The sequence below is a fragment of the Ochlerotatus camptorhynchus genome, unplaced genomic scaffold (assembly GCF_037179485.1).
Source record: "Ochlerotatus camptorhynchus isolate MF236.1 unplaced genomic scaffold, CSIRO-AGI_Acam_v1.1 ptg000002l, whole genome shotgun sequence".
In the NCBI taxonomy this organism is placed as follows: Eukaryota; Metazoa; Arthropoda; class Insecta; order Diptera; family Culicidae; genus Ochlerotatus; species Ochlerotatus camptorhynchus.
In genome coordinates this window covers 1018158-1045867 of record NW_027040494.1, presented here as the reverse complement: position 1 = coordinate 1045867, position 27710 = coordinate 1018158, and the positions used below count along the sequence as shown (strand labels likewise).

The following is a 27710-nucleotide window of genomic DNA, read 5'->3' as shown; positions in this document are numbered from 1 at the left end:
GTTGTATACACCAAAAAAAAAATGATGGTGATGTAAATATCCATGCATGCTAAACTTGAAGCATGTAAACTTCCTTTTCAGGTGAACTAGCAACTTGTAAAAAATATTGCTTACAAAAATGGATGGTTGCACACAATATTTAGAATATTTCATTAAATGACTCATAAATTTACACGATCTGTAATGTGAATTTGTATGATATGTGACGCTCCATTTATGTGCATCATAGTGACAGAAATTTACACTACTTTTTCGAACTGTGTAGCTTTAGGTATCAGTAGAGCTTCCTTCCGCAAAAAGCAAATAGTTCCACACGGCAAGAGAGCACAATACGGACTCCTGATTCCCATGTTATATATCTGTTCTCATGGATTCATTGAAATTCTCCCGAAAATTTGTTTGGAATTCTCCATGTATTCTACTTAAAATTTCTTGAAGTTTTTGATATTTTCCTTACAATGCCTTTGGAATCAAAATTGGTGATTCACAGAAGTGATCATTGTTTAACCTAAAGCATTTTCCCAAAAACGCAAGTCCAGTCGTCTGTGCAAATAAATTAAATTCCTTTCCTAACAGTCCTACGGGGCGGGGCGGGAATTTTGTGAACATCGGTCACAATTTGAAACAGTCACCAAAATGGCTAGTATTAAAAATTGTTCACCAATCATTTTGGCGCCTCTCGCCCAAGACGTGAGTGACTGTGCTAATGCCTGTTGGAAGTGCTTAGTGGCTGGAGCATTACCGTATGCTATCCAAATCACTAACTAACCCAGCAAGCAAAGCAGTGCGGCTGTTGTGGTAGATAAGTGCGCACGAGCTAGTAGTGCCTCTCTTGGCTGGCGTCCGCTCGCTAGTCTACATATGACCACCCGCCGATAAAGTTGTCCGCTCGAGCTAAACTTGCAAAGTGTGCTGCTTACACTGTTTGGTGCAAATGGGGTAAATGGTTTTATCGTGGTGCTTATTGAAATCGCTTGTTGCGTCGAAGACAGAAATCAATTGCAGAAGTCAACAAAAGATTCAAGCACCTTAGGTGCCAATTGGGAGTGTCCGCGGTTTCGGATTCGGGAAATTCGTTTCCCATTTATGATCATGTAAACATTTACGGCTTGTGGCGAGGAACAAATAGTGTTGATAAATAAATATATCCTACATCCGATTTGCCTGTTTGGAGAAGTGGTCATTGCCGGGCAGGTGTTTTATACATTAGCGAAATAAGGAATGAACCAAGCTAGGTCTTTGGTTGGTTTCTATGATTTGGGCAGAGCTCAATTGTGAAGTGACTTTCGATCGAAGCTATCCGAATAATCGTGTGGTGATTTACTCGCGCAATGCCAAAGATACGGGCTGGTGGGTTCTTATCAGTTGCGCACAGCTTAGTCACAGTTGTGGTTCTTGTTGTTGCTGCTGCTGCTGGAGGAACTGATAGCGCTGGGCAGCTGCCTTGCGAATTTCGTGATTCAGTGAACATAACTAGCGGAGTGCGCGATACCCTGGGGAATATCCTTTACAGTAACATTAAGTACACGCCAGAGCATTATGCGGTGATAAACTACGATTATGTTGAGTATGACGTCAGAATTAGTGTTCCGAACTACTATCGAGGCTGCGTATGCCAAGTGACGAACTGTGTTAGATTATGTTGCCCAGTGGGCCAGTGGTTCGTCAGTCGTGAGGAAAGTGTCACCACCTGCGTCGATGGTAATAGTCTTTTGTCGCCTGCTTTGTTGACGAATGTAACGACTGCGAATGGCGTTCGATTGGTGAACTTAGTTGAGGATCAAATATTTGGATTTGTCCATCAGAAACCATGCCCGGCGCTGCTTATCGAGGATGCTTCCCAGTGGGCGTTGGATGACGTAAGTTTCAGTCGTGCATACGGGCATGTCAACGGAAAATGGAGGTGATTATTCACTTGTTCGTTCATCCTCAGGCTGGAGCTATTCTATTGATGGATATGGTCGTACCCCAGGAGGAGTACTGCCTGGCGGTGGGTGATGACACGGGTTTAGTTGCAGCTTACATGTGCCCGTTGCCGCTGGAAGAAGGAAGCATCACATATTCTATTGGTAGGTGGACGATGCTTGATTTTTTTCGGCTAATTAAAACTGATGGCGCCATAGTTGATGGGAACATATTTGACATATACCTATATAGACAATCTCAAGAGTAGATGAACTGTACGTTACCGATTTGATCAATGTGGTTAAAATATGAATTATACAGAGTGTAGTATTAACGGAAGGGCGATGGTGGGCTGAAGCCAGGGTTCCCAATTTGGAGGAAGCCCCCGGCTTAGAGATATCAATCATATCCTTCTCAACTTAGCGGCGCCGGTAGTGTAGGGGTAGGCGTGATTACCTCTCAACCCAGCAGGCCTGGGTTCAATCTCAGTCGGCATGTTCTGATGCATAACATCTCTGAACACGCCTTCCTTAGGAAGGGAAGTAAAGCCGTTGGTCCCCGGTTTATGCGTTGATGGGTCGATAGGTAGGGTCCAGGTGTGGGAGCTGCCTCCCTGGCGTCGGAAGCATTGGTGCTCAGCATGGAAAACAAGATCGACGGAAAACAAATCAAGGAAAAAAAAAATTAAAGTGTTGTGTCCTAGACACGACCGCAGTATGACGTAGAACCAGAGATGCCAGATTTTTTGACGTAGGACTACGTCTTTGATTTCTATATGGGGGTACACTTTGTAAAAACCGAAAATGGAACATATAACAAATTAAGAAAGATTTCGAACGTTAATAACTGAGCTGCCCCTGGTCCAATTTCACTCATTTTATCACCAATCGATCAGAAATATGGCTACGCATCGATAGCAATGCTTTCGAATGTTGAATTTTAACAAGGAACTATTGAAAAACTGGTAAATGTCCAGCATTGTCCAAAAGCGTCGAATTACTTAACAAATCCACCAATTACCTACATGCATATGCTGCTTCCCCAGCACAGTCGTCAGAGAGTAGTAAGTAGACGAAACAAGTCGAAATGGCATTCGCCTCCGATCCTCGGGCGCGTGCGAATAGGGAGGATGGAATTGCGTAATATTGTGCACGCTCATCGCCATACTCAGAACCACACGCTCCCAACGACCACACCACTGAGTGGTGGTGTTCGGTCGTTGAAATTAGTAGCAGCAGTAGCAGAGCTTTCGGCGTGTGATGTTGAAAATTGTTCTCCAGTCACAACAACGAGCGAGCTGCAGAGCCCACATAAGCAACCATCAAAGGAGGAAGAAGCTGCACCGCTATGCTATGGATCGAAATCAGTAGCTCTTCGTGAGTCGCTGCGGGTCGGTCATCTATGCCAAGCGTGTCACCCTCGCTCCAAACGACATACAGCTCGACAGCCTCATCCGTGTTGAACACCCAGCTCAGCATTACTCAACCATCACTACAAAACGGTCCTTTTCAGGACCACCATAAATTTGTTAAGAGTATTATTTGGACATTTGTCAAGGTCATCAGTTCCCGCAAGCAGCTTCTAGCTATCAAGGCTCAACCTGGTCTCTATAGAAGGTGTGGAATTGTAGGCCCGAATGTATTGGTGAGATTAATCATCGTCCGACCATTTTCCAGAACACGCTGGTAGGAAGTGTTAAAAATCCATACATAATTGGAGGGAAGTGGGAATAATTCGCTTTGGGTGTATATTCAGTCCCCAGAAAGCCAATTAAATCAAATTTGTGAAAAAATTAGCTCTCACGAGTTCAATCTCTCGAAGTCCCTCCTTTTTTACATATTCTGCACAAACGATACTTCCTCCCCGCCCCATTCATATAATTCGGAAGGAAATCCTGTGAGGGGTGAATTAAATACACTTTAATACCAAAATGCACAAAACTTAAAAATTCATAAATAACAAGAAATTCAAAATACACCTTTTAAAGTCGGGTAGATGAATCGAAAATACTCAAGTTGACAGTCCCTTGGATTTTCTTCATCAACTTTCTCTTTGAAATACATACTACAAATTTGATACGCTTACAAATAAAAAACGGAAAGAGTTAAGATAATTGATTATTGATCAATTAAAAGAACTAAATGTTCACATTTGTTCCGTCCACTAGCGGTCCTACGTCAAGCTTCCGTTCGTGCCCCTAGGCACAGACCCTTCTACTTTTTCTATGCAATTCCGTAGACTTATTCAAATCTACGGATTTCTATGGATTTCTTTTTTAGTCGAAGTTGTTTTTTTAGTTCTAAGGTTTTATTTTACGTTAAATGATAAATCGATGAAAGAACTTTTGAAAAATTACTAGGGACAGCCCTCTGGGATTGTACGCAATGGTAACGTTAGACTACGTGGTCTTATATAATAAATGTTATTTGTTAACTGCAGCAGGAATTGTGTTTTGTGAAGGAATAGGAATTTGAGCGAGGTTCTCTAAAAAAAAACTTTTGATATAAATTTTAGTTGGGCATGTTCAGAAATTTAACTCTTTTGGAAAATCATGGTGGCCCTGAAAAGGGCCGATGGTGTACAGGCATGAATACCATAATACTGTTGCACCTGTAGTTTTTGGCATACTTTCACTGATTGCTTTCCGGAGATCCTATGGCTAAACAACATAGCAAGATGTGCGCGTGAGGACTTCCACGGTGCTGAAATTCAATCGTGTCAACCAGCTTGTTGAATAACACCCAGCACGTGACTGTATCATTATTCATCAGAGTTGCTCTTTGTAGTGCAGTCGATTCTTGGATAGAATCTGTTAAGTCATTGCCATTGTGTCCTTCTGACAATCGATGTAGGAGATTCAACAAGTGGGGCCACTTCATCTCATTTGCACTGAGTGTGAGAAACATCGTAGGCTTTCCCAATTAATTATATGACTTGAGTAGTAGCTATACTGAAGATCCGAGAGATGTCGCCCCTTCAGTGGTAAATAGGAAAATCATTTTTGCAGTATGGAGAATATCAGAAAATCCACGTTTTCTGACTAAATATACTTTCACAGAAGGAAACAAATAAACGAGTGTTTACCTAATCACCATAGTAATGTACTCGTGCAATTTTCATGCATCTAAAACTGCCCATAAAGACGATAATGAATAAAAACTGAAAATTTTCATGTATTTCCAAATGGTTTCCTACCATTCTCATACATTCGAAAGTGACTGGCCCTCTGGATGTGGATGATGTCAAAGACAACAAAACATGATTAATTGTCGCATTATGGTGAACAAATTTCTCTTCCTTTGTTGCCAATACTGTACTGAATTCGGTATTGATTTGAGGAAGGATAGATTTCGCTCAATGCACTGCTCCATGAATAAGGCGGTCCTTAAGGGTGACACGTGTGATATTTACGGTCCCCGGGAACTTAAAAATGCATTGCAAGCCTTCGGAAACTCTAAGGCGAAGAACTTTCATTGTCATTTACAACATATGTTGTGGTTTGGCCACACGCCGGTCTTGACGACGAGTTTCACTGGATGCAATCATGAGATATGTCACGCCGTGCTCGTCATATATTAATGACAGAGGAACCCTGTTTTGCGCGGGATTGATTTCCAGACATTTGTCCTCAATCCAAAGGAGCGTTTCCTGTTTCCCAAGCAGCAATTCTGTCTCATTATCCACGGCAATGGTTTCCAGCTCAATTTGAGGATCCACTGCAGGGGTTTCAAGACCATCTTCGGCGATCTGATCAATTGTGATCCCGTAGCGGTGGTATAGTGGTGTCGTAATCTAATAAGAAAGCCACGCTTTAACCGTAGTTTCCTTTTGAAGCCAGACAAGTACGACGACTTATGGATTACGTGATTTTTGTTGAACACGTTGAAGGCCTGATCATCATCAAGCTGACGGGGAAGAGAGCGTCGTCTCTCTTACATAACGCAAACGGTTGAACAACATTCGAGCAAAAATAAAATTTTCAAATAACTATCATATGACATATGTGATTTCGTTCTAATTCCTCAATTTGGTGTAAATTAAACCATTTCTGATCCGACCATAATAACTAGGACATCGTTGCTTGTTATATTCAGAATTCACACAAGCAAAACATTAGCAGCTGTTATTATGAGAAAAACTAAAATACATACATTCGTGACGGTCTTCGGCGACAGTGTCGTATGACAGAGCCTGTCATATGACATTTTAGTTTGGTACTGTAATTTGAAAGCTTGTTTTGCAAGTGTCGGAAGCAAAGGCAGTTGATTATCACAGAAAATGTGTCGACTACGGTGACCGCTTACAAGACTGGTCTCGACACGACTTTTATTCGCCTTCACACGGCACCGTCGAAAACATTTCTCTTCAAGCAAAGATTGACAGTATATTATGGGAACTTTCGGCGGAGTGAAGAGATGCCATGTTTCACACACAGTCTGACGTTTGCTTACGGGATATTTCATAGGAGGGAAGAACTACAGAGTCGCCGTCAACGCCAAATTATTCCATCAAAAAGCGGATAAGTGAGCAAGAAAACGGTTGACAAGTTGCAGGGGTATATTTTACTTTATGCTTCTTTCCCTTCAGAATCAGATTATACTCTAGATTGTAAAATTCGATTCTGAAGGAAGACGTACACTGAAGAAAAAAATCCGTAGAAACTGTACCGAATTCCGTAGATTTTGCCTACGGATCCGTATTTCCGCAAAAAATTGTAAAATCCGTAGATCTATGGAGATTTCCGTAGCTCTGGCATCTCTGCGTAGAACTACGCAAAATTGATGAACACTCCCGAGCATAAGCTTAAGGACACCCCCAAAAAACATGACAAATTTGTTATGTTCATATCTCTGCCATGATACGTCCAATTTTCGTTCGCTTTAGATCATATGAAAGGTATTGAATGGAATTTTTCTCGTAGGTAAATGGTTTAATATAATTTTCAAATTTTGTGTGCTAAAAGTTCACCCAAAATTACAATATTTTTTCAAAATTTACTCTGAAGAATCGTGACTGATTTTCTCAGAATTTTCAAATAAAAGTAGTAGTAGAACACTTAGGGATCGTCCATTCATTATGTCACACTTTCAGGGGGAGGGGGGGGGGGTTTTGGAAACTGTGACGAGCCTTACAAAAAACAATTAAGGTCCATATACAAAATGTAACAAAGGGGTTGAAAATGTGCCAAATGGGCGTGACATAATTAATGGACCTTCCCTTATGCTATACCATTCATACCATTCAAATAACCTTTGGAGATCGGAAATTGAACAAAACATATATGCATGGTTTTTTGGGGTGTCCTTAAACTTATCATCGGTGGTGTATGTCATACATTTTTAATTATTATACTTTATCTTAAATTTTTAAAGTATTTCAATGTTTCGGTTATGGTTCGCGACGATTCATGTTAGCATAATCAGACCACGGTTCATCTTACGAATGAGATAATGTATTTAAATTTAATATAATGGTTAAGAATTGACAGAATTTCCCCTACATAACTACCTTGGGTTGATCAATGTTGAGTTATTTTGCTGTGATCAATGTACAATGAATTTGACATTGACATCGACTACAATAGGAACTGACACTATTTCGTCACACATCTTTTGTTGATTTGCACCTCAGTATAGTACACAAAAACGCCATGCATGTTGTGGGATAAAACATTTGCCAAAAAATACATTAATTTTTTTCAGTAGCTCCATCATTAGTTTTAAGTTAGGATGCTGAAGCAGAGAAGAAAGTGAAGATTGCATTTTATGATAACGCAACATGCAGTTGTTCTACCTGTCAGAGGATAGTACCACAGACAAACAGACGTAACTCTTAGAAAAACTTGATCTTGAAAACATAGTATCTTAAAACATATAACCTCAGTAACGACATCTCTCTGGCTTCTCGCGGAAAACAAGCTTGCTCGCTAACTCGTAAACAATATTGCATAAAAGTTCTATAGAATATATAGAAACGTCAAAGTAATCCGATGCCAGCGCTGCGGCGAGTAGTTCGCGGAACTGATAATATTCTAATCAACCGTTAAATGCATGAACGAAGATACACAATGAAGAGTTACGTCTGTTTACGCCTACGTAGGGGAGGAAGGGGTATAACGATCCTACGGGGTTAAAGCACCTCTTTGTTCTCCATAACATAAACTTATCATGCATCATCATTTTGTACTTAACAGCGTGTTCGTAGAATGATGCTGTGACTTTTCTCAAATCAAACGTTTGGTTTCCAATAAGTAGGTGCTCCAAGCGGCGCCGGTGGTGTAGTCGTAAGCGTGATTACCTCTCACCCCAGCAGGCCTGGGTTCAATCCCAGTCGGCGCCGCCGGGATGTTCTGAGGCATAACATCTCTGATCACGCCTTCCTTCGGAAGGGAAGTAAAGCCGTTGGTCCCCGGTTCATGAGTTGATGGGTCGATAGGGTAGGGTCCAGGTGTGGGAGCTGCCTCCCTGGCGTCGGTAGCATTGGTGCTCAGCACGGAAAACAAATCAAGGAAAAAAAACGTAGGTGCTTAGTACAACATATATTGAAATTTAGGGGATTTAGCTATTGAATTTCAAAGTCAGTGCAAAAGCTTGTATACAGGTTCTCCACCTGTTTAATGTTTGATAGTAAACATCATAGTTAAGGTACACCGGTGTAAGTTGAAACAGTACGTATATCTCTTTGGAAGTGAATATTCACTGTAATTATTTTTGAGAGGCATTGTGTACTACCGCAAACTATATTAGAAATGATCTCAGTGATTATTCACTTCCGCGAAGAGTTACATCTACCGTTTCAACTTCCCAGGCGTTTCTACTTGCCTCTGTGTAGAGTAATGGATTTTGGTAGGACCAATTCATGTTATTTTCGCACTGCGTCCAAATGTATGCCGTGTTTTTACCCTTCTTACAAAGAAGGGTATAGATATCACTTGAAAAACCGACTATCGATCCGAGGCCGAGGAGGGCCGAGTGTCATATACCATTCGACTCAGCTCGACGAGATCGGAACATGTCTGTGTGTGTGTGTGTGTACGTGTGTATGTGTGTATGTGTGTGTGTATGTAACGAAATGAATGCGCTCACGTTTCTCAGCAACCGCTCAACCGATTTGGACAAACTTGGCGCCAAAAGATAGGTCTTGGGGTCCCATTGAACGCTATTGAACGGTTTTGGAATCGGTGAACCGGTTCCGGAGATATGGCCGGAATAAGATCCGGTGAATATCGGCCTTCACGCTGGATTTAACGGAAAACGTATCAAAACCATCATGCGACACATCAAATTACTACAGAATTCAAAAATAAGATCAATGCAAGTCGTGTTAAGTGTTCCAGACCACATTGGACACACTTGGACATGTTCTGGGTACTCCGGGGAAGTTGCTTGAATATGAATTGAATTAAAACCCATTAAATCACATTAAAATACGATGATAAGGTGATTGGTAGCCTCACCAAATAGACTACACCCGGATATAGTCCGGGTACCCCAGGCAGTGGCGTAGCGTCACTGGATGACACGGGGGTGGGGGGCTTGGTCACTGATAATGACAATAAAATAAATAAACTTGAATAAGTAAGAAGGGTCTGATCACACCATAGGTGGATAAATTCGGGTTTTTTTCTATGAATATTACATATGGACATGAAAAATGTGTGTTTTGTGAAAAATTAAACTTTCTAGTTTCTAATAATACTAAAAAAATGAACAATGTTCTCGAAATAAGATATTATTGAAACGCGGGCTCGTAATCACACAAGCAATCCTGAGTAATTACGCTAATTGGGTTCTTTTATTTAAAAAAAAGTTTGTCGATTTTTATACATCATCTGAAAGAGCTTCGTTTTTTTTAGCACAACGACATTTTTTTTCGAAACCGTAGACTTTCATCTCGATTTTTAAATCAAAGTTTAAAGCAAAATATTAACACTGTTTGACACTAAACTAACAAATTGACAGCTCGCTCCCATACAAAGTCCCACTGAGGGGCGCTAAGATGGTGATATTTGCTAAAGCAATTGCCCTTATTTAAAAAAATTCCAGTACTCCAATTTTGATTAAATTTCGAATTTCGGTTCCATGTTTAATGTAGATTATGAATATGCCTTTACCTCAATCCCCTTAAAGAGCCCAATTGGAAACAGTAGATAGAGCTTCTTTCTCTACGATGCGCGGTATATGCATTTGGGTTAACATTCGACGCCCCTCTCTCTTTACATATTCTGCACAAAAAATACTTTCTAAGCCCCGCCCCTGACAGGATTTCCCACCGTTATTTTTATGAATGGGGTGGGGCAGAAAGTATCTCTGGTGCAGAATATGTAAAAAAAGATGAACTTCGGATGTTTATCTAATTGCATAGATAGAGGTACCGTACAACGGGGTATCTTTGATAATACGGGTAACTTTGATAGTATAATGTAAAGATTAAATTTACTCGCTACACTTTTTTCAAATTGGAGACATTGGTTCCATGTTGTAGCTTAAGGTATTTCCGTTGATATCGTATATAGTTTTATATAGTATGTGTTACATATTTAACAAATAGATTAAAAACATTTTTCGTGTTTTTCGCCTGTTTGAAAAAGCACTCAAAGGGTGGTGTTCACTTATGAAATGTATCTCCGATATAGCCATCACAAATTCAATGTTGTATTCTTATTGCTTATGATGTTTTCTGATTACATACTCATTCAAAGTTTCATATTTAAAGAACTAAATTGTTAGAGTTTCACCCATTTTTTTCTACATTCATCGAGCATTATTTTAGTTAAACAAATTACTAACGAATTAACTGTTGGATCCTCAGTACTTGTTTTAAAAATATAAAATTTGAAAAAACATTCATTGCTGTAAAAATTATATAGAATATACTTTAAAAAACTATCAATGTTACCCCATTTTACGGTACCAGATATGTTTTACAGTCAGTTGGTGGTAAATCACCCACAGAATAACATCAAAGCGATTTTTTTCTCAAATTCGAAGCTCTCTGGGGAGTACTTGGGTAAAAAAGTTAACGGAATTAAACTTTTTTTTTACTGCATTGTTGTATGCTTAACAATTATTTCCCGGAAAAAAGTGATCGTTAAGGTCCATGTTTTTTTCAGGTTGTCGTTATAGAGGAGAGTGGGGGTTGTTTTGCATAAATAACTTTTCCGCGTTTCGTATTAGGGGCTGTTCATTAACTACAAAGACAAACTTTTGGGATTATTGCCCCTCCCTCCCCATCGTAGTTAATGAACAGCCCCTTAGTTGAACGTGACCAAATATATCATATTAAGGTTCAATTTACTTTGATGCTTTTTGGAAAATTTCAAAAGCAGTTTTTTCCGACGCATTATTTCAGATTGCAAAAAGCTCGCACTACTCGATTCCTTTTGATATTTTACGCAAAATGACGCGAGCTTTTTGCAATCTAAAATAATGCGTCGAAAAAAACTGCTTTTGAATTTTTAAAAAATGCATCAAAGTAAATTGAACCTTAACAATATGATCCATTCATGCCTTTTCCAAATATTGCAATGGCGACCCGCTAAATATTGCTGCACGCACCATCTAGCGTTGAAAAAGGTCAGCAACAATCATTCAATTACAATCAAGGGGTGCGAATATAGCACTTATTACAAAAGTACGAGTCACATTATTTTCATTAATTACATTATGTATATTACTTTTAAATTTGTCTGACATGTCACTGACATAAAATAATATGCTGAAATAAATTCATTTGAAATATTAAACAAATTTTCATTTGGTTTACCCCTCGTGACGATAAACAAATACATTGGTAGCCTTTTTGGCCACAGAGGTGCTTTCATCGCTAAAAATTTGGTTCGCCAGTTAAGTGAAAGAGTGGATCATATTGTTAATATAATATATTTGACGGGACCCAAGTCACTTTTAACCACTGAACTGCTTCTGCTTACTGCAGGACCAAGCGTCACGCCGTCGGAAGCGGTAATGAGCAGAAGCGACTTTTAAATGATCTTTATTTCTTGTGCTTGTGTGGTTTACATGCATGAATTTTCAAGTGACACAGATGCGTCTTTTCAACTTTGGTACATTTGACATTTTAATTAATAATTACAGTTCCTAGTTCTATCAGGCCTGTTTTAGAGAATGACCACCTTGGTGAGATTGGTTTGTTGTGAGCAGAAGCGCGACAGCAGTGCTGTTTTATATCTTTTCAGAACGATGTGCAACCAAGTGGTACTTGATGCCCCGTAACGTGGGTAGATCACCTTTTCGTGGTGCGTTACGGGATGTAAGATCTACCACCGATTCCTAGTCCTGACTACACAGCAAAAAAATAATTTTGATATCACGTCAAAGTGGATGCACTACAATCATGTCGAAAATATGGTGTAATATTACTTGCTAAAAAGGACAAAATTACACTAGTTTACAAAACAACATAAAAAGTGTGAACTTTAGTGGTTGACTAACGTTTCTAATGCAAAATCTTACGCTGAATTCAATGCCGTGATCAGAAAAAATTAAAGTAGAGCCATTTTTGAGATATACAAAAATTTTGATTTTTTGAATTATATTAAATATTATGTCTTGATTAAAAATTTAATTTTGAAGTCATTTAAAAATTTACAGAATTTATTTTTCCTGCGAATTTTCCATAAAAATCTTGTTTTAATCAACATTTTTAATGGGATAAAAAGATTCAAAAAATCATTACATAATTTATTCTTAAAGTCCATTAAAAACTGGAGAAAATGAGCCTTTAACGGATGAAATCGGTTGGAAATTGTCGAAGTTATGAAATTTTTTGTAAAATCATGGAAATTGAATGTTCCAAGATTGGCCGTTGTCCCGCTCCTAGGTTCATGCACCACTTCCAGTAAGCCTTTCTGCGGACGTGTACGCATACGGTGAATTTCACTAACACTACCAGCTGTCACGCAAAATTAAATGGGATATTTTCAACAATATAATTTACGCTAGTGTTTGTGAGACCGCTCGGCGAGAACCTAACGCAACCAACTCAATTTGACAGCTTTCTTTCTTTAACATTGCTTAACGATGTATACGACAAAACGTGAATTCAAGTGTAAAAATGATCCTCACAAGTTTTGTTACGCGTGTGGCAACTATATATTTACAAAATCGGTCAATTTCACTGCTTCGTTGCAAACTGTTATTTTAAAATTGATCCTGGAGACTTTGACGAACCGTGGATTCCAAAAGTATTATTTAGTTCGTGCAAAACGTGCTTGGCTAGGTGGATGTCAGGCGCAAGGTAAATTGATTTTTTGAATAACTTTCATATAAACAATTTATGTACAGCATGGTAGTGCTTTGTTCTTTCCTGATCGACATTATCTTACTTCATCTATTTTTGATAAGTGTTAATGTCTTACTTAAGTGAGTTATTATTTGTTATCTGTCAGTCGCTATTTGTCCTTTGACATGCCCACCATATGGCGTCGACCGTTTTGTCATGCAACGGATTGTTATTTCTGCTTGACAAAAGTTAAGCAACAAGGACGTCACAAAACAGTTGAGTATCCACAAGTGGCTTCTATGACAAAACCTGTTCCACATTCAAGTTCGGTCCCGTATCCTGTTTATCCAAAGCGGAAACGAGCGCCCTCTGTTGAATCGACCGTTACAAAAAGTGAGGAGGAATTCAAGGAGGAATGCGAGGAAGACTTCGAGGTGGAATTGGAAAGAAACCCAAAACTGTTTACACAATCCGAATTTAATGATTTGGTGCGAGATCTCGACTTATCGAAAGAGAAATCCGAATTGCTGGCATCACGCTTGAAAGAACACAACATGCTGAGCAAGGAGGTCAAAATTTCTTGTCACAGGAATCGTCACAAGAAATTTGACAAATATTATTCTACAAAGGACAAGGCATGTTTTTGCCATGACGTAAACGGCTTGTTTGAAGAGTTTGGTGAGCCATATGATCCAGCTGAATGGCGTTTATTCATCGATAGCAGCAAGTTGAGCTTGAAAGCCGTTTTACTGCATCAAGGGAATGAGAAACCTTCTATTCCATTAGCTCATGCCGTTAATATGAAGGAAACGTATGAATCAATGGCTCTATTGCTCAATTTGATAAATTACAATCAACACAATTGGAAAATTTGTTCCGATCTTAAGTGGTTGCCATGTTGACTGGATTGCAACAGGGATACACAAAATATATGTTTTTTTTTGTGTAAATGGGACAGTTGAGCTCGTAAGGAACACTACGTCCGAAAAGATTGGCCAAAACGGGATAATTTCACAATTGGTAAAGACAACGTTAAAAATGATCCTCTTGTGGTAAAAGAACGCATAATACTTCCACCACTACATATAAAACTTGGGCTACTCAAAAATTTCGTCAAAGCGTTGCAAAAAGAAGGGCCGGCATTCCAGTACTTGAAATCAGTATTTCCAAATTTATCTGACGCAAAGATAAAGGAAGGTGTATTTGTTGGCCCACAGATCAAAAAACTGCTCAATGATTCCGCATTCAATACAGTTTTGACACCAGATGAGGAAGAAGCGTGGAAATCGTTCCAGCGTGTTGTCACAACCTTTTTTGGAAATTTCAGAAGCCCAGATTATGAGGAAGCCGTCGATGAATTGCTCAAAAATTATGAGAAAATAGGTATAAATCAAAAATATTGTGTTTGTTACATATAATTAATTTCAAATCCTTTTATTTCACTAAACACAGGTGTGAATATGTCTTTGAAGATACATTTCCTACATTCTCACATGGATTTTTTCCCGGAAAATCTTGGCGACGAGAGTGATGAGCACGGCGAACGTTTTCAGCAACAAATGAAGATGATGGAACGTCGTTACCAAGGGTTTTGGGATGAAGCAATGATGGGTGACTATTGTTGGTTTCTGATTCGAGAAACAAGTACAAAACATCGAAGACAAAGTCATTCGATTCTCAATCATTTTTAATAAAACCTAAATAAAATTCTTTTGTATCAACTCGGTTTTAAATCCAGATATGCCTTAATCAAATTGATATGTAGAGAAAATAATCTCCCATGAAAACTTTACATGCGATTTTGATGCTTACAACGACACCTAGAAAAGGAACTCTAAAGCTGTTGTATTTCAGCAACAATTTTAAGTGTTTTACAAAAATGCTCATAACTTCGACAATTTCCAACCGATTTCATCCATTAAAGGCTCATTTTCTCCGGTTTTGAATGGACTTTAAGAATAAATTATGGAATGATTTTTTGAATCTTTTTATCCCATTAAAAATGTTGATTAAAACAAGATTTTTATGGAAAATTCACAGGAAAAATAAAAAAATGCTGTAAATTTTTAAATGACTTCAAAATTAAATTTTTAATTAAGACATAATACTGTAGTGAACGATAGCAAATTTATTTAGCTTCATTTTCATAAAAAAAAAGATTTAAAATTGGTGCACTAGTTCCAAAGATATTGACATTTTAGCAATCGTACTTTTGTCCAAAATTCAAAAAATCAAAATTTTTGTATATCTCAAAAATGGCTCTACTTTAATTTTTTCTGACCACGGCATTGAATTCAGCGTAGGATTTTGCATTGGAAATGATCATCACCTTACCGAGTTCAAAAATGTTGTAAACTAGTGTTATCATTAATACAATGCATGAACTGACATTACGCTGCTTTTACTGCATTTGTTTATTTATGTGGTCATAAAAATTACATGAAATTTTCGACATGATTGTAGTGCATCCACTTTGATGTGATATCAAAATTATTTTTTTGCTGTGTACTTCTAACTAGGGGAACAGGATTTTTCAGTAATCAAAGGGGCACATCTTAGTTCTTGCTACTTTTTATGCCTTGTTGACAGTGACAAAACTCGGCTTTGTCCACCGAGGATGATCTTGAAACAAGGAAAAAATGAGTTAGTTAGTCTTCATCTATGTGATTCCTAATCTTCTAAATATTCGTTGTTCACTGGTTTGAAGTGGTTAAGACTAGGGTGCTGATGCATGGTCATTATCGGTGTCAGTCCTTAATTTTGTTGCTAAGGAATCCAATTTTGACTGACAAAGGGGCACGCCTTTGGAGGGTTTTTCAAATCTCCGAAGGGTATAAATAGCGGGACCTTTCAATTAGAGTCGGATCCTTGCGATAAATGCAAGAATGACAACTGTAAAAAATCGAATTCTTCATCATTTCTCAATAGTGACGGAGTAATATGGCATGCACTAAACAAAGGACACGGGATATACTACAATAGATCAAATTGTTGGTCGCAGTGGTGTTAAGTTCCGAACAGAGGAAAAAAAAAGTGGTACTTGATTGTGATGACTAGGTTTGAGAAAAACGGTTATTAAATGAAAACAGTGATAAAATTATCATTTGTACATGTTTCAAAAGTTTTATTTCAGAATAATTGGAAAAATATTTAATTCAGCAGGTTTGTAATGTAATATCCTATGGATTGGCGTATTTGGATTTTAATTTCATCTATAAATGACAAAGTTACAAGCGTTCAAAACCTAACACTACTTCACCACACATATTTTTTGATTTGCACCCCAGTATAGTCGACAAAGACGTAGTTCTACGCCAAAAAAAGAAGATAAAAGCAGCTTTTCGCTATCAAAGGGGACCTCCTTCGAATGGGTGATATCAGTTGCTTAGTCATTTGACGAAGGCATGAATCATTCTCATTTGAGAAACGCTTGATATCATTCAATTGAGTGTAACCTACACATAAACGCTGCAAACCAGCGATGCCCTCAACGCCAACATTACTCAAGCCATCAACGAGATTCAGACCGATTTGTGCGCCAGAGTCATGGAATATGGAACCTCTCGGATGCACGCCACCAAGCGAAGGCCATTTGAAAGATGTCATAATACATACATAATGGTATTGATAGGCCTTTCAATCGAAAAATAAATCTCCTCAATATTTCACACACAGTTTGTTTTATTCAACTTTAAAGATAGGAAACGCCTCATGGAAAATCCTTAACTAAACAGTCAGGAATCCTTATTGCCGGTCTATGGGGGCTGTGGTGGATTATGTTATTTATTTCAATATATAAAGTTATACTGTCATGGACAAAGTTGTTGTACTGAGATAGACCAACAAGCCTGTGTCATTAGATTCAGGTTTAATTGCGAGCTACGCCGCTAGAGATGCTTTACTTTTAAGTTACTTATGACGGGCGCTATAATATATGGATCTTAGGTCCAACATGGAATATTTCGTGATCCTGGCCATATAGAAAGTTACTGTTGTTGTAAGTTGTTTAAGTGATCGTGTCCTTTTGTATGGCGTTCATATTAGTTCAGAACTCTCTCACTACGCAGCGCTAGTGTGCACATGAGCTTCGTATATAAGCTGTATCTCAAAATCCTGGTCAGATAGAAGGTTACTGTCTTCAGGAAAGTTGTTCAGATGATCATGTCCTTTCGGATGGTGGTCATATTATTTCAGAACTCACTCACTACGTGGTGCTAGTGTGCACATGAACGCAACAACCACCCTACTGCTTTCTCTCTGAGATGATCACGTTGGTCATGACGAGAGGAGCAACACAATAGTCGGGTAAAGAAGAACTGCATTATAACACACCATCGACTGGAAATACTTTCCCAACGTGGGGCTTTAGGTAGTGATGAAAACGTCGCTAGAACTATTCCACAGCCGCAGTCAGTTTATGAGCAAAAAGAGGGAGGCACATTTTTGCCTGTGGACTTAGAGACATACTTCAAGTCCCCGTGTACATCATACGGGTTAGGCAAAAATGTGCGTCTATCTTGAAAAACTGTCGCATTAATGGCCCTTCGCTCATTTTCAACTTCTATTCAATTTTCATACTGCCGTACTCTAACGGAACTATCCACCTACCCTCTTCTAAAGATCATTCTCTAGCTAATAAATCATCACACTAAAGCCACAGACAAACAGACATAACACTCGCAAGTTGTTCATCGAACAAGCATTTATCGGTCAATTTAAAAGTATCTTAGTTGGTAGTACCGCCACTTGTAGCGCGCATAGTCAATTCCCTTGCGTTTGACGTTTTCACACCACCGCCATCTGGTCAGCGTACTACCCACCACAGTGTACTCAACAGATGGCGGTTATGTTATAGCGACGATATTTTACAGTGAGAAATATTCTATGAGTTATGTCTGTTTGTCTGTGCTAAAGCTTCATGTTAGCATTTCCAACCAACTCAGCTAGAAGTAGCTGACTAAGTTCGCCAGATTTGCTTGTATAGAGGTTGAGTAAAGGTTTCCTCATATCGTATAAATGAAATGAGAAAAGCGTTTACATTGCAAAAATTGTTAGTTGGGATGGCTGCTATGCAGAATACAGTGTTGCCCACAGTACAGTTGCTTAATCATGCCATAAGATTATCTATCTCTTAAATAATTAATAACTATTTAGTTTGACACTTGGCTGATAATCGATCTTCTGCAGTTGAAGCTGATAAAATTCCCCATCCCAAGTAACAAAATGAATTTTATGGTACACTTGAAGAAGTATTCAAGACAAGTTCTATAAAACTGAACATAAAACTAATTATTCTACAAACCTACTCTAAAACAGCCATAAAACCATCATAAGACGAAGGAGGCCCATACTAAAGAAGGTTCTCAAGAGTAGTTTTTAAGGCTCGCTTAAAACTTGACATTCCTATCGATACATGCTTATATTGGCATTCAAGATCTCTTTAAACCTCTGATAAAACTACGACAAGTTGTCATTGTGTTATGTTTTTCTCTTCAAGAGTGCTTCCAGTACGTGATAAGTTTGTTTCACAGGTTCCAGTTTTTGCTAGATACGTAGCTTGTTTCTTGATGGAAAATCTGTTCGAGTTATAAATTCTTCGATTATTTGGTATTCCTTTACCTATAACGATGTGAATAAAAATTGGTCATGGACATATTAACAAAGACGATCATTTTCGAGCTTGTAGTTCAGCGATTTTCCATGCTATATTTATTTTACCGTCGTTAAGCAATACAAAAGTTCGAAAAATCTAACGCGCCTCGACGATATTGCTTAAATATTGATTTATTTAAAAATAATAATTTTATTGGCAAAGTGATAAATTTGAAACAGGCAGATTTTTTATGATTTTGAAAGGGATTTTACAGATTCCTTTGTCAAATCCAGAACCTTATTTGGAACGGTAATAATCAGTTGACATAACTGAAATCGAATGATTATTATCGTCATTTATGTGTCAATGGCTACATTCCGAGAATGTCAAAATCAATCGCCATTATTTTCAATGGTTTGAAATAAACCCCTAACAAGATTCTGTTAAGACTAATCTTTCTTGCACAGAACTATGGAGGAGCGTGATAAGTTCAATTAACCTTGTTGTTTTCTTGAATAAGATCAGTTGGCCTTGAATACAATTAGTGATTGATATTCAAGACAGATAAGTTTTATGTAAGATCGCCATGAGTTCAGTGCTTCTATCACAAACATTGCAAATGTTAATGTTCAAATGGAAAGGTCTTATAATCAATTGTTGTTGCTAATTCCAACTCCATCTTGATTTTATTAATTATTCTAAACAACACAACTTATGTAGAACTGTACAATGAAAACATCGCGATGTAATTAAATGTTTTATAAAGTATTGAGAAGTAAAGTGATTTGCAATGAATAATTTAATTTGGAATATTTCTTATACCCCCTAGAACCTTTTGGTATGTAAATTGCAGTAGACTAGAAAATAGCTCGTCATCGAGTTTGTTATTTGAGCATCGGAAGGATTGTTCTCCGGCTTTGTTTCCTTGTGTCTTTGTATACCTATTCGCACCTGTTCGTCTTGTTTTGAAGTCGATGCTTGCTGAGATGAAGGCATGTTAATATATTGGATAGGTTTTTACTCAATTTCCGTTTGTAAGATCCACTATTTTTCATTTTTTTCCACCTGTTGGCGTCCATTAGTTTTGACAGTTTGTTTATGTATTTTAGGAAAGTCTTTCTCAAGAGTTTTTACTCTCGGTTAAAACCTTTTTGTTTTAAGAAAGTTTTATGCCAGCATTCTCATACATTACATTAAATTTATAGAAGAATGCCATAAAACTTTTTCAAAACCGTTCTCAAGTTTTATGAAAGCTTAAAAAGAAGGCTTGATAGGGAGTTGAAGTGTCTCTTAAAACTGTTCATAAGGTCAATCACACATACAAAAGATGGAGTTTTATGAAGGCTTCTACAAGTATTCTTGAAGCACTCTTCAGAAATATCAATGATATGAGGCTAAATTTACTTGAAAAAAGCAATGATAAAACCACATAGACTCAGCCATGCTTTGATAAAACCACCAAAAACATGAATAAAACCAATTAACATTTGGATTGTTACTTGGGATAAGAATAGTAATAGAACATGTTAACAGTATAATATGGAAAAAGGCTAGAAGACAATGAACAAATAGTTTGGTTTTCCCATAGTAATTTCCATATGAACTTCATATGGTTTTTGCCGAGCCAGTTTTTTTTTTATTAAATGAGTTTAAACTTTCAGAGGCTAATCAGGACCCGATTTGGAACCGTTTGAGCACTGTGGAGCGAACATTTCAAATTTTGCATCGGTCTAGTGTCCACGTAGACATTCTGGAAACCCGCACCCCCCTCTTCTTAAGTTGTATATGGAGGTATATGGACAGCCCCTTTGTAGATCAATGGTTTGTCTATGTATAAGCTCATTTAAAAATATATCCCTTTTTAAACCAACAAAAATCCATTTGTGAGCACAAACTACTTAAAGAGTGGCAGGTGGCTCAAGATTGAACTAAGTGGATCTGAAATTAGATGATAAATACTAAAAAATCCAGAAGGTTTCATTTACTTTTAGTTGTATCCAACGACAGACAATAGCAAATTTAAAAGTACATTAGATGTCCATTAGGGTAGGTACTTCAAATGTAGGTTAACCGTTTTGAAATGTTGGCGCTGACTTTAATACAGTTTAGGTCATTCGTGACTTGTCCGGGGATGAGATTTGCACTCGTAACCTATAGCGTGAGTGGCATGGATGCTAACCACTATCCTTTACTTAAAATCACTTTAAGTCCTTGAGTTTGCCTTTGTTATTATTATTATTTAACTTTATTAAGGAGGCTTTCAGCCTTGGGCTGGTAAATTTGCCTTTGTTTCAAATACCACCACCAATCGCAACCGGTTCGATGAATCGTTAACCCTCCGTTACTCGCGCCAACTTTTGTAACACGAGTACTCGCGCATTGTACTTTGTACAACAGTGTGAGTTTTCCATTGCCATTTTGCAGCCGAGCTACCAATCGATATGAAACCAACGGGTATTCCTTAAAAACTTGTTTTTAATTAAACAAGCTAAACTTTTATCACAGTTTACCCCCAAACAATGCGGATAATAGTGAAAATGGGAATGGAAACCGCGTAAACGGTGTCCGTACTACGTGGGATTTGACTTAATTGCTTACAACATGGAAAATCTCGAGATCCTGACCAGATAGAAAATTACTGTCTTCGGCAAAATTGTTCTAAAGATCATAACCTTTTTGCTGGTGGAGAGTAGTTGAAAAAATTATCACTACGTGGTGCTAGTATATACGTGCAATTTTCGCATATACAATAGCTCGAGTTCCCAACCAGATAAAAAGGCATAGTTGTTCAGGAGGTCAAGTATTTTCGCAGGTGGACAGTAATTCAGAATTTTTTCACTACGCGGCGCTAGTGTACACGTAAAATTCTCATATTGTGGCTAAATCGTCAAACCTGCATAGATAAGCGCTCTGTTTTCGAATCGGTTTTAATAGTATCGTTTAATACCATTTGGACTGCAACTTCAGTGAATCGATAAACAATTAGCTCCTGTATCATCCAACATAAAGGGTGATACGGTCAAAATTTGGTCAAGGGAAAACGCGTGTAAATCGGTGAAATCGTTTATTTAAAAAATCAAATTAAATTTCTTTTTCAAGTTCAATTAGTATAAAATTCAGGAAAAATATTCAGTTAGGCTTCCGCTTTTCCAAATCCGAATTGCCGGGCCTTACGCTTGACCCCTGCCATCAGATTTTGTACAGCCACCTTGTCCACCTTCTTCGCCGCAGAAAGCCAGTTTGCCTTGAACTGCTGCTCGCCCTTAGCAGTTTTTTTTGGTCTTCTTTAGGTTCCGCTTGATAATAGCCCAGTATTTCTCAATTGGGCGGAGCTCTGGCGTGTTGGGAGGGTTCTTGTCCTTGGGAACCACCTGCGGCGTACCACTCCATGGCCTTTTTACCGTAATGGCAAGATGCCAAATCCGGCCAAAACAGTACGGAACAACCGTGTTTCTTCAGGAAAGGGAGCAGACGTTTATTCAAACACTCTTTCACGTAAATTTCTTGGTTGACAGTCCCGGAAGCTATGAAAATGCTGCTTTTCAAGCCACAGGTACAGATGGCTTGCCAAACCAGATATTTCTTTGCGAACTTTGACAGTTTCATGTGTGTGTGTGTGTGTCATCCTCTATCCCTCACCCAGCCGGGGGCGTTGGACAAGTAGAACTGCGAATAATTTGATCAAATCTCATGCTCCGTAATGGTGCCCTTTATGTTGTGAAGACTAGTACTTCAAAAAGGGTAACTTTTAAGGCAAGACAGGGTGTCCTCAACAAGTTAAGGGAACAGGATGCACTAAATGTCCACAACAGGTACAGCAAAACATCACATAGACGCCCTTATTCACACTAACTACTCAGGGGGTAGAAGGTCAAGAAGAGCCACCGCCGCCAACTAAAGCTTGAACCGGGTACCTGGGACTCCCACGATATACCCGCGGCAATTGTCAGCAGACGATGCCCTGTGCGTATTTAGTATGTAATATGTTTTATTTGGATACACAAAATGTTTGAAGTCATGCGTCATCTAAACCATAATTTGCATCACCACAAATACACTTGTCAACAATCTTTAACTGGAACGTTCTCACCAAATCACTTCACCCGGGAGCGCATTCCCGATGCTTCCACGCATTTTTTTTTCCCTCCACTCCAACCACACAACAACCAAATATCACTTTTCTTCACTTTTCTTTTTCAAGTCACTCCGTGCACAAAAGCAATGCACATCTCAAAACCCTGAAAATAGTTCAGCGCACTTCTCATCACCGCGTAAATAAACAGAAATTTCACTCGCGATGCCACAAATTTCTGGTCCGGGAGAAACAATCCAACCACGCCAATTTTGCAAACATGATGAATCATGTTTTCTTTCTCGATTCTAAAACTTCTCGGAAAGCGAGAAACCAACACTCACACACGTATAACCGTCCGGGAGGCAGAGTGCCAGCGCTAATCCGGCAAATGAAGCCGAAAACTATGAAAGCGAATGCACGCACAAAACAGAGAACGAACTTAACACACAACCGTATCCAAAGGCGTTAGAAACTCGACTCCTTGCGAACTTTGACAGTTTCATGTGCTTGAAAATATCTGCTACCTTTCCCCTTCCTTTTGCCGTATAAAACTCCTGTCCCGGAAGCTGCTTGTAGTCGGCTTTGACGTAGGTTTCGTCGTCCATTACCACGCAGTCAAACTTCGTCAGCATCGTCGTGTACAGCCTCCGGGATCGCGCTTTGGCCGTCGTATTTTGTTTATCATCGCGATTTGGAGTCACTACCTTCTTGTAAGTCGATAGTCCGGCTCGTTTTTTGGCTCGATGCACGGTTGTAGACGATACACCCAGCTTATTTGCGGCATCTCGGAGAGAGAGGTTAGGGTTTCGCTTGAAACTACCGGCAACTCTCTTTGTCGTCTCAGCGGCTTCCGGTTTTCGATTTCTCCCCGATCCAGACTTCCTGGCTGTCGACAAACGTTCCCCAAACACTTTAATTACATTTGTAACGGTTGATTTGGCAACTTTTAGCGATTTTGCCAACTTTGCGTGCGAGTAGCTCGGATTTTCGCGATGCGCGAGCAAAATTTTGATACGCTGCTCTTCTTGCTTGGACGGCATTTTGACAACTGAAGAGTGAATTCCAAAATTAAAATAAGAGCAACATTCTACACACACACACCTTCAAAATGAGGGGTGTTCAGGTTTTTTAAATGCAAAATTGAAAGAAATACGTCAAGTTGATATTGACCAAATTTTGACCGTATCACCCTTTAAAGTACGCATCGAGTTTTGCCCAAATCGAAGTGGTGAGCTGGTTTAAAAATTCACTCCCTGCTTCTATTCTGCCGCCATTGACAGTGATATTTCGTTGCCAGGAGTGTTTGTGTTTTCTTTAGGGAACGATCGGTGGTGTTACTCATTATCTGCTTTGTGCTCATACTGTATCTGTGTTAGTTGCTCTTTGGGTAGTACTAGAATTTGCTGTTTCTATTTTGCTTCAGTTATTCACACGTTCCACTGTTTACGATTAGATAGGATAGCGATAGATATACGACAGTCTCAAAAGTCGTGTTGTTCAACCTGAGCCAGTCCTGGTCAGAAGTTAAACAGTGCGTTGTAGCTAGCCCGGACGATCCGTCTCTAAAACGTGTGGCTTAAGCGCCACTCCACAAGGGAGACCACACGCCCAATGTAAATTTGCCCGGTTGAGATTCTCCTAAGGGCGAGTCCATTAAATTTCCTAGAAAGGATTTACGGATCAGGCAAGCCAGCTTCCAACTTAACGGCCAAACGAGAATTCCCTATTATCCCCATGGATTCTCACTCAAGAAAGTCACTCAGAGAAACGGTAGAGCTCACGCATACCCTAAAACTCTACGAGAGAGAACTTCTCATCATTGGTCAGTCCCGTCACCTGCCACTAGACGTCTCCCCAATCTGGTAGTGGGATGTACTTCCCACCATTCAAACTCAACAAGAGGACGGGCAACGAAAACTAACACGAACGCGGAGTGATGTCAAACACATTCAAATAATTAAGCTAGGGAGATTTGGAATGGGAAAACAACATTTATTAAGGTTCAATTTACTTTGATGCTTTTTGGAAAATTTCAAAAGCAGTTTTTTCCGACGCATTATTTCAGATTGCAAAAAGCTCGCACTATTCGATTCCTTTTGATATTTTAAACAAAATGACGCGAGCTTTTTGCAATCTAAACTAATGCGACGAAAAAAACTGCTTTTGAAATTTTCCAAAAAGCATCAAAGTAAATTGAACCTTAATAACATGAACGACGATATATGGAGTGCCTCTTACTGTTTATACATTCGTACAAAGTTCGTTTTATTTCTGTTTCTGTGTGTTCTTTCCTATTCGCTCTCCTACTGTGTGCGGTTTTTCTCTCTCCCTAGCATACTCTCCTTCTCGTTTTGTCTCTCATGTGCTCATGTGCTCAGTGTTATGTGTTGTTGGGTGTCGTCACAAATCGGTAGCTCAGCTCTTCCAAGGCATGTGCTCCTGGTGACAAGATTTGCCGCGTCGAATTACGCGCGCATGCTTTTGGCGGAATTGACGAGTCACGAGTTTCGGCAAATCGTCACGGAACTCGACCCAAATTACATCAGCCTTAGGACTGGCAAAAAAAAACTCCGTGGCGCCCTCACCGGACGCCACACTCCACAAAAAATCAAAAGATTGGTTGACTCACCAGATGATGGCTTGTTGTAGCTTACGTGGGTTTCGGCCAACGGTTACAGTCGATGACCGGTTGGCGGGTTCGATGCACTCGGTGTCGCGTTCGATGACCGTAGAGAAAGCGTAACCCCTTTGATGACGGTGGCAAATGGCGGTTCGGCGTTTCACACGCCGATGCGATGGCGGTTACTATGCCGTGCCGGTTTTGATGACGAGCCGGCGCCTGGATCCTGTCCACGTGGAGGTCCCTCGAGCCTCCTCGGACCGATGTGTTGACGGATTTTCCGCTTCCGGCCGGTTGGCAAATGCCGGGAAATTCCGTCCGACGGGGAGAAGAATCGCGCTTGGGTGCGCAATTGGTTGCTGCGGAATGTAGGTACAACACTACAACAGAAAGTTGAACACAAGCACGAGCGCGGACAAAACAGCACATTTAGAGCACACCAAATTACCTTTTTTTTCTATGCAACTATCTCCTACCGCACAACTCTAATTCACGCACACTTTAGGTTCTAACTAAACTAAAGAACGAACAGAAAAACTTTAATTAAATTAAGTATCCGACATCACTTTAACATAGCCTACTTTTCGCTATACTAACGGACACGAACAAACGCGCACACTTCTAGATTGGTGGAAAGTCACGGACGAAATGGTCGAGCCTGTGAATCCTCAGATTAAGGAAATGTAAGACTCGGACGGACCAGAAGTCCATCTTTTCCCGAAACTCATCGTGTACTTTCGTGAGTCCAAAAACACGAAAGATAACTTGGCCGATAGAAGTGCCGTTGTCTCTTTCCTACCTTATTCATAAATTAAATGGACCCGCCTTAGGAAAGATTTCAGCAAAAATGCTTGTGTCTTCCTACTGCCTACCCTAAGGAATTTAATTCAATAATTTAAACCTATTAAATTATATACAAATTCATGCAAAATTCCTGATCGTTACAGCGTGCGGTGCTGATGCGTGAATAGAGTCGCTGTTGTTGTGTATATCGGCGTTATTTCGCATTGTATAGGAAACCTAGCTTGCAATTGTACAGTGCAGTTCTAGTTTCAGGGTAGATTTCTGAGTTTTGCTATTTCCTGTTTCCAACTGAATTTACATACTTCTCCTGGTAGGGACTTCTCTCTGAAAGTGTGCTGCAGAAACGTAGGGTGAATTTGATGATCATGGATCCATGTAGAATTTGTGGCAATCCAACTGAGCCCACGGATAAGACCGTCCTGTGCAGTGGATCATGCTCAAATTTTTTTCACCCCTGCTGTGTTGGATTAAACGCGACGAATCACAAAGCCTGGACGGCGAATGTGGGACTACTGTGGTTTTGTGACATCTGCCGAGTAAATTTCAATCCTGTTGTCATGGACCGAGAGACAGTGCTGCTGAAAACATTAAGGGATCTTCTGGTACGTGTGGATTCCATGGACCTGCGCATCGGACAATATGGAGAAAATTTGAAAGTTCTCAATACTATGTTATACTTCCTTCAATAATACTCGAAAATTACAATTTGCATTTAATGCTGTTACAAGATATGTTTATAAAATTCCTCGCTTTGAACATATTGGCATCAATCACAAGGGGATTTTAGGTTGCACTTATGAAAATTACGTGAAGCTGAGAGTATGTACCCAAGCTTACAAAATTCTGAATGAAGGTCCTGTTTATTTGCATAATTTCTTTTCATTTTTGAGGTCATCTCGCTCAAGAAATTTAACACTCGCTAGATGTCGTACAGAGATCTACAGATGCTCTTTTCATCAACGTGCTGCGAAATTATGGAATGAACTGCCTATGAATTGCAAACAAGCTGCCTCATACGTATACTTTAAAAATCAATGTAAACAATTATTTTCGAGACGGAACCGATCATCTCTCAGTGTAGTACGAGCTTTGAGAACACATGTGGTTATTTGTACTACGCTTAATACTTGTATTAAATAAATAAATAAAATAAAATAAATAAATATTTAATATCTCTAGATTCTGACTCGATAGAAAGTTACTCTCTTCGGCAAAGCTGTTCAGGAGATCATAAACTTTTTGATGGTGAACAGTAGTTCAGAATCTTCTCACTAGGTAGCGCTCGTATACATGTTAAGTTCTCGCATGTGATATATCCTGACCAGATAGAGAGTAAATGTCTTTGGCAAAGTTGTTCAGGAAGTCAAGATCTTTTCGTTGGTGGACAGTTGTTCAGAATGTTCTCACTACGCGGTGCTGAGCAGATAGAAAGTTGCTGTTTTGGGCAAACTTGTTCAGGGGGTCAAGACTTG

General features: G+C 39.2%; 1 protein-coding gene across 1 annotated transcript in view; it reads left to right on the top strand.

The window, feature by feature from the left end:
- Positions 1–844: 844 nt before the first annotated feature.
- Positions 845–27710, top strand: part of LOC135700797 (G-protein coupled receptor Mth2-like) — an 81274-nt gene continuing 54408 nt past the window's right edge. The window contains exons 1-2 of the mRNA XM_065221479.1: positions 845–1859; positions 1934–2069. Of these exons, the coding sequence (XP_065077551.1) occupies positions 1332–1859; positions 1934–2069 (664 nt within the window). The 5' untranslated portion in view covers positions 845–1331. The remainder of the gene's footprint in view (positions 1860–1933; positions 2070–27710) is intronic.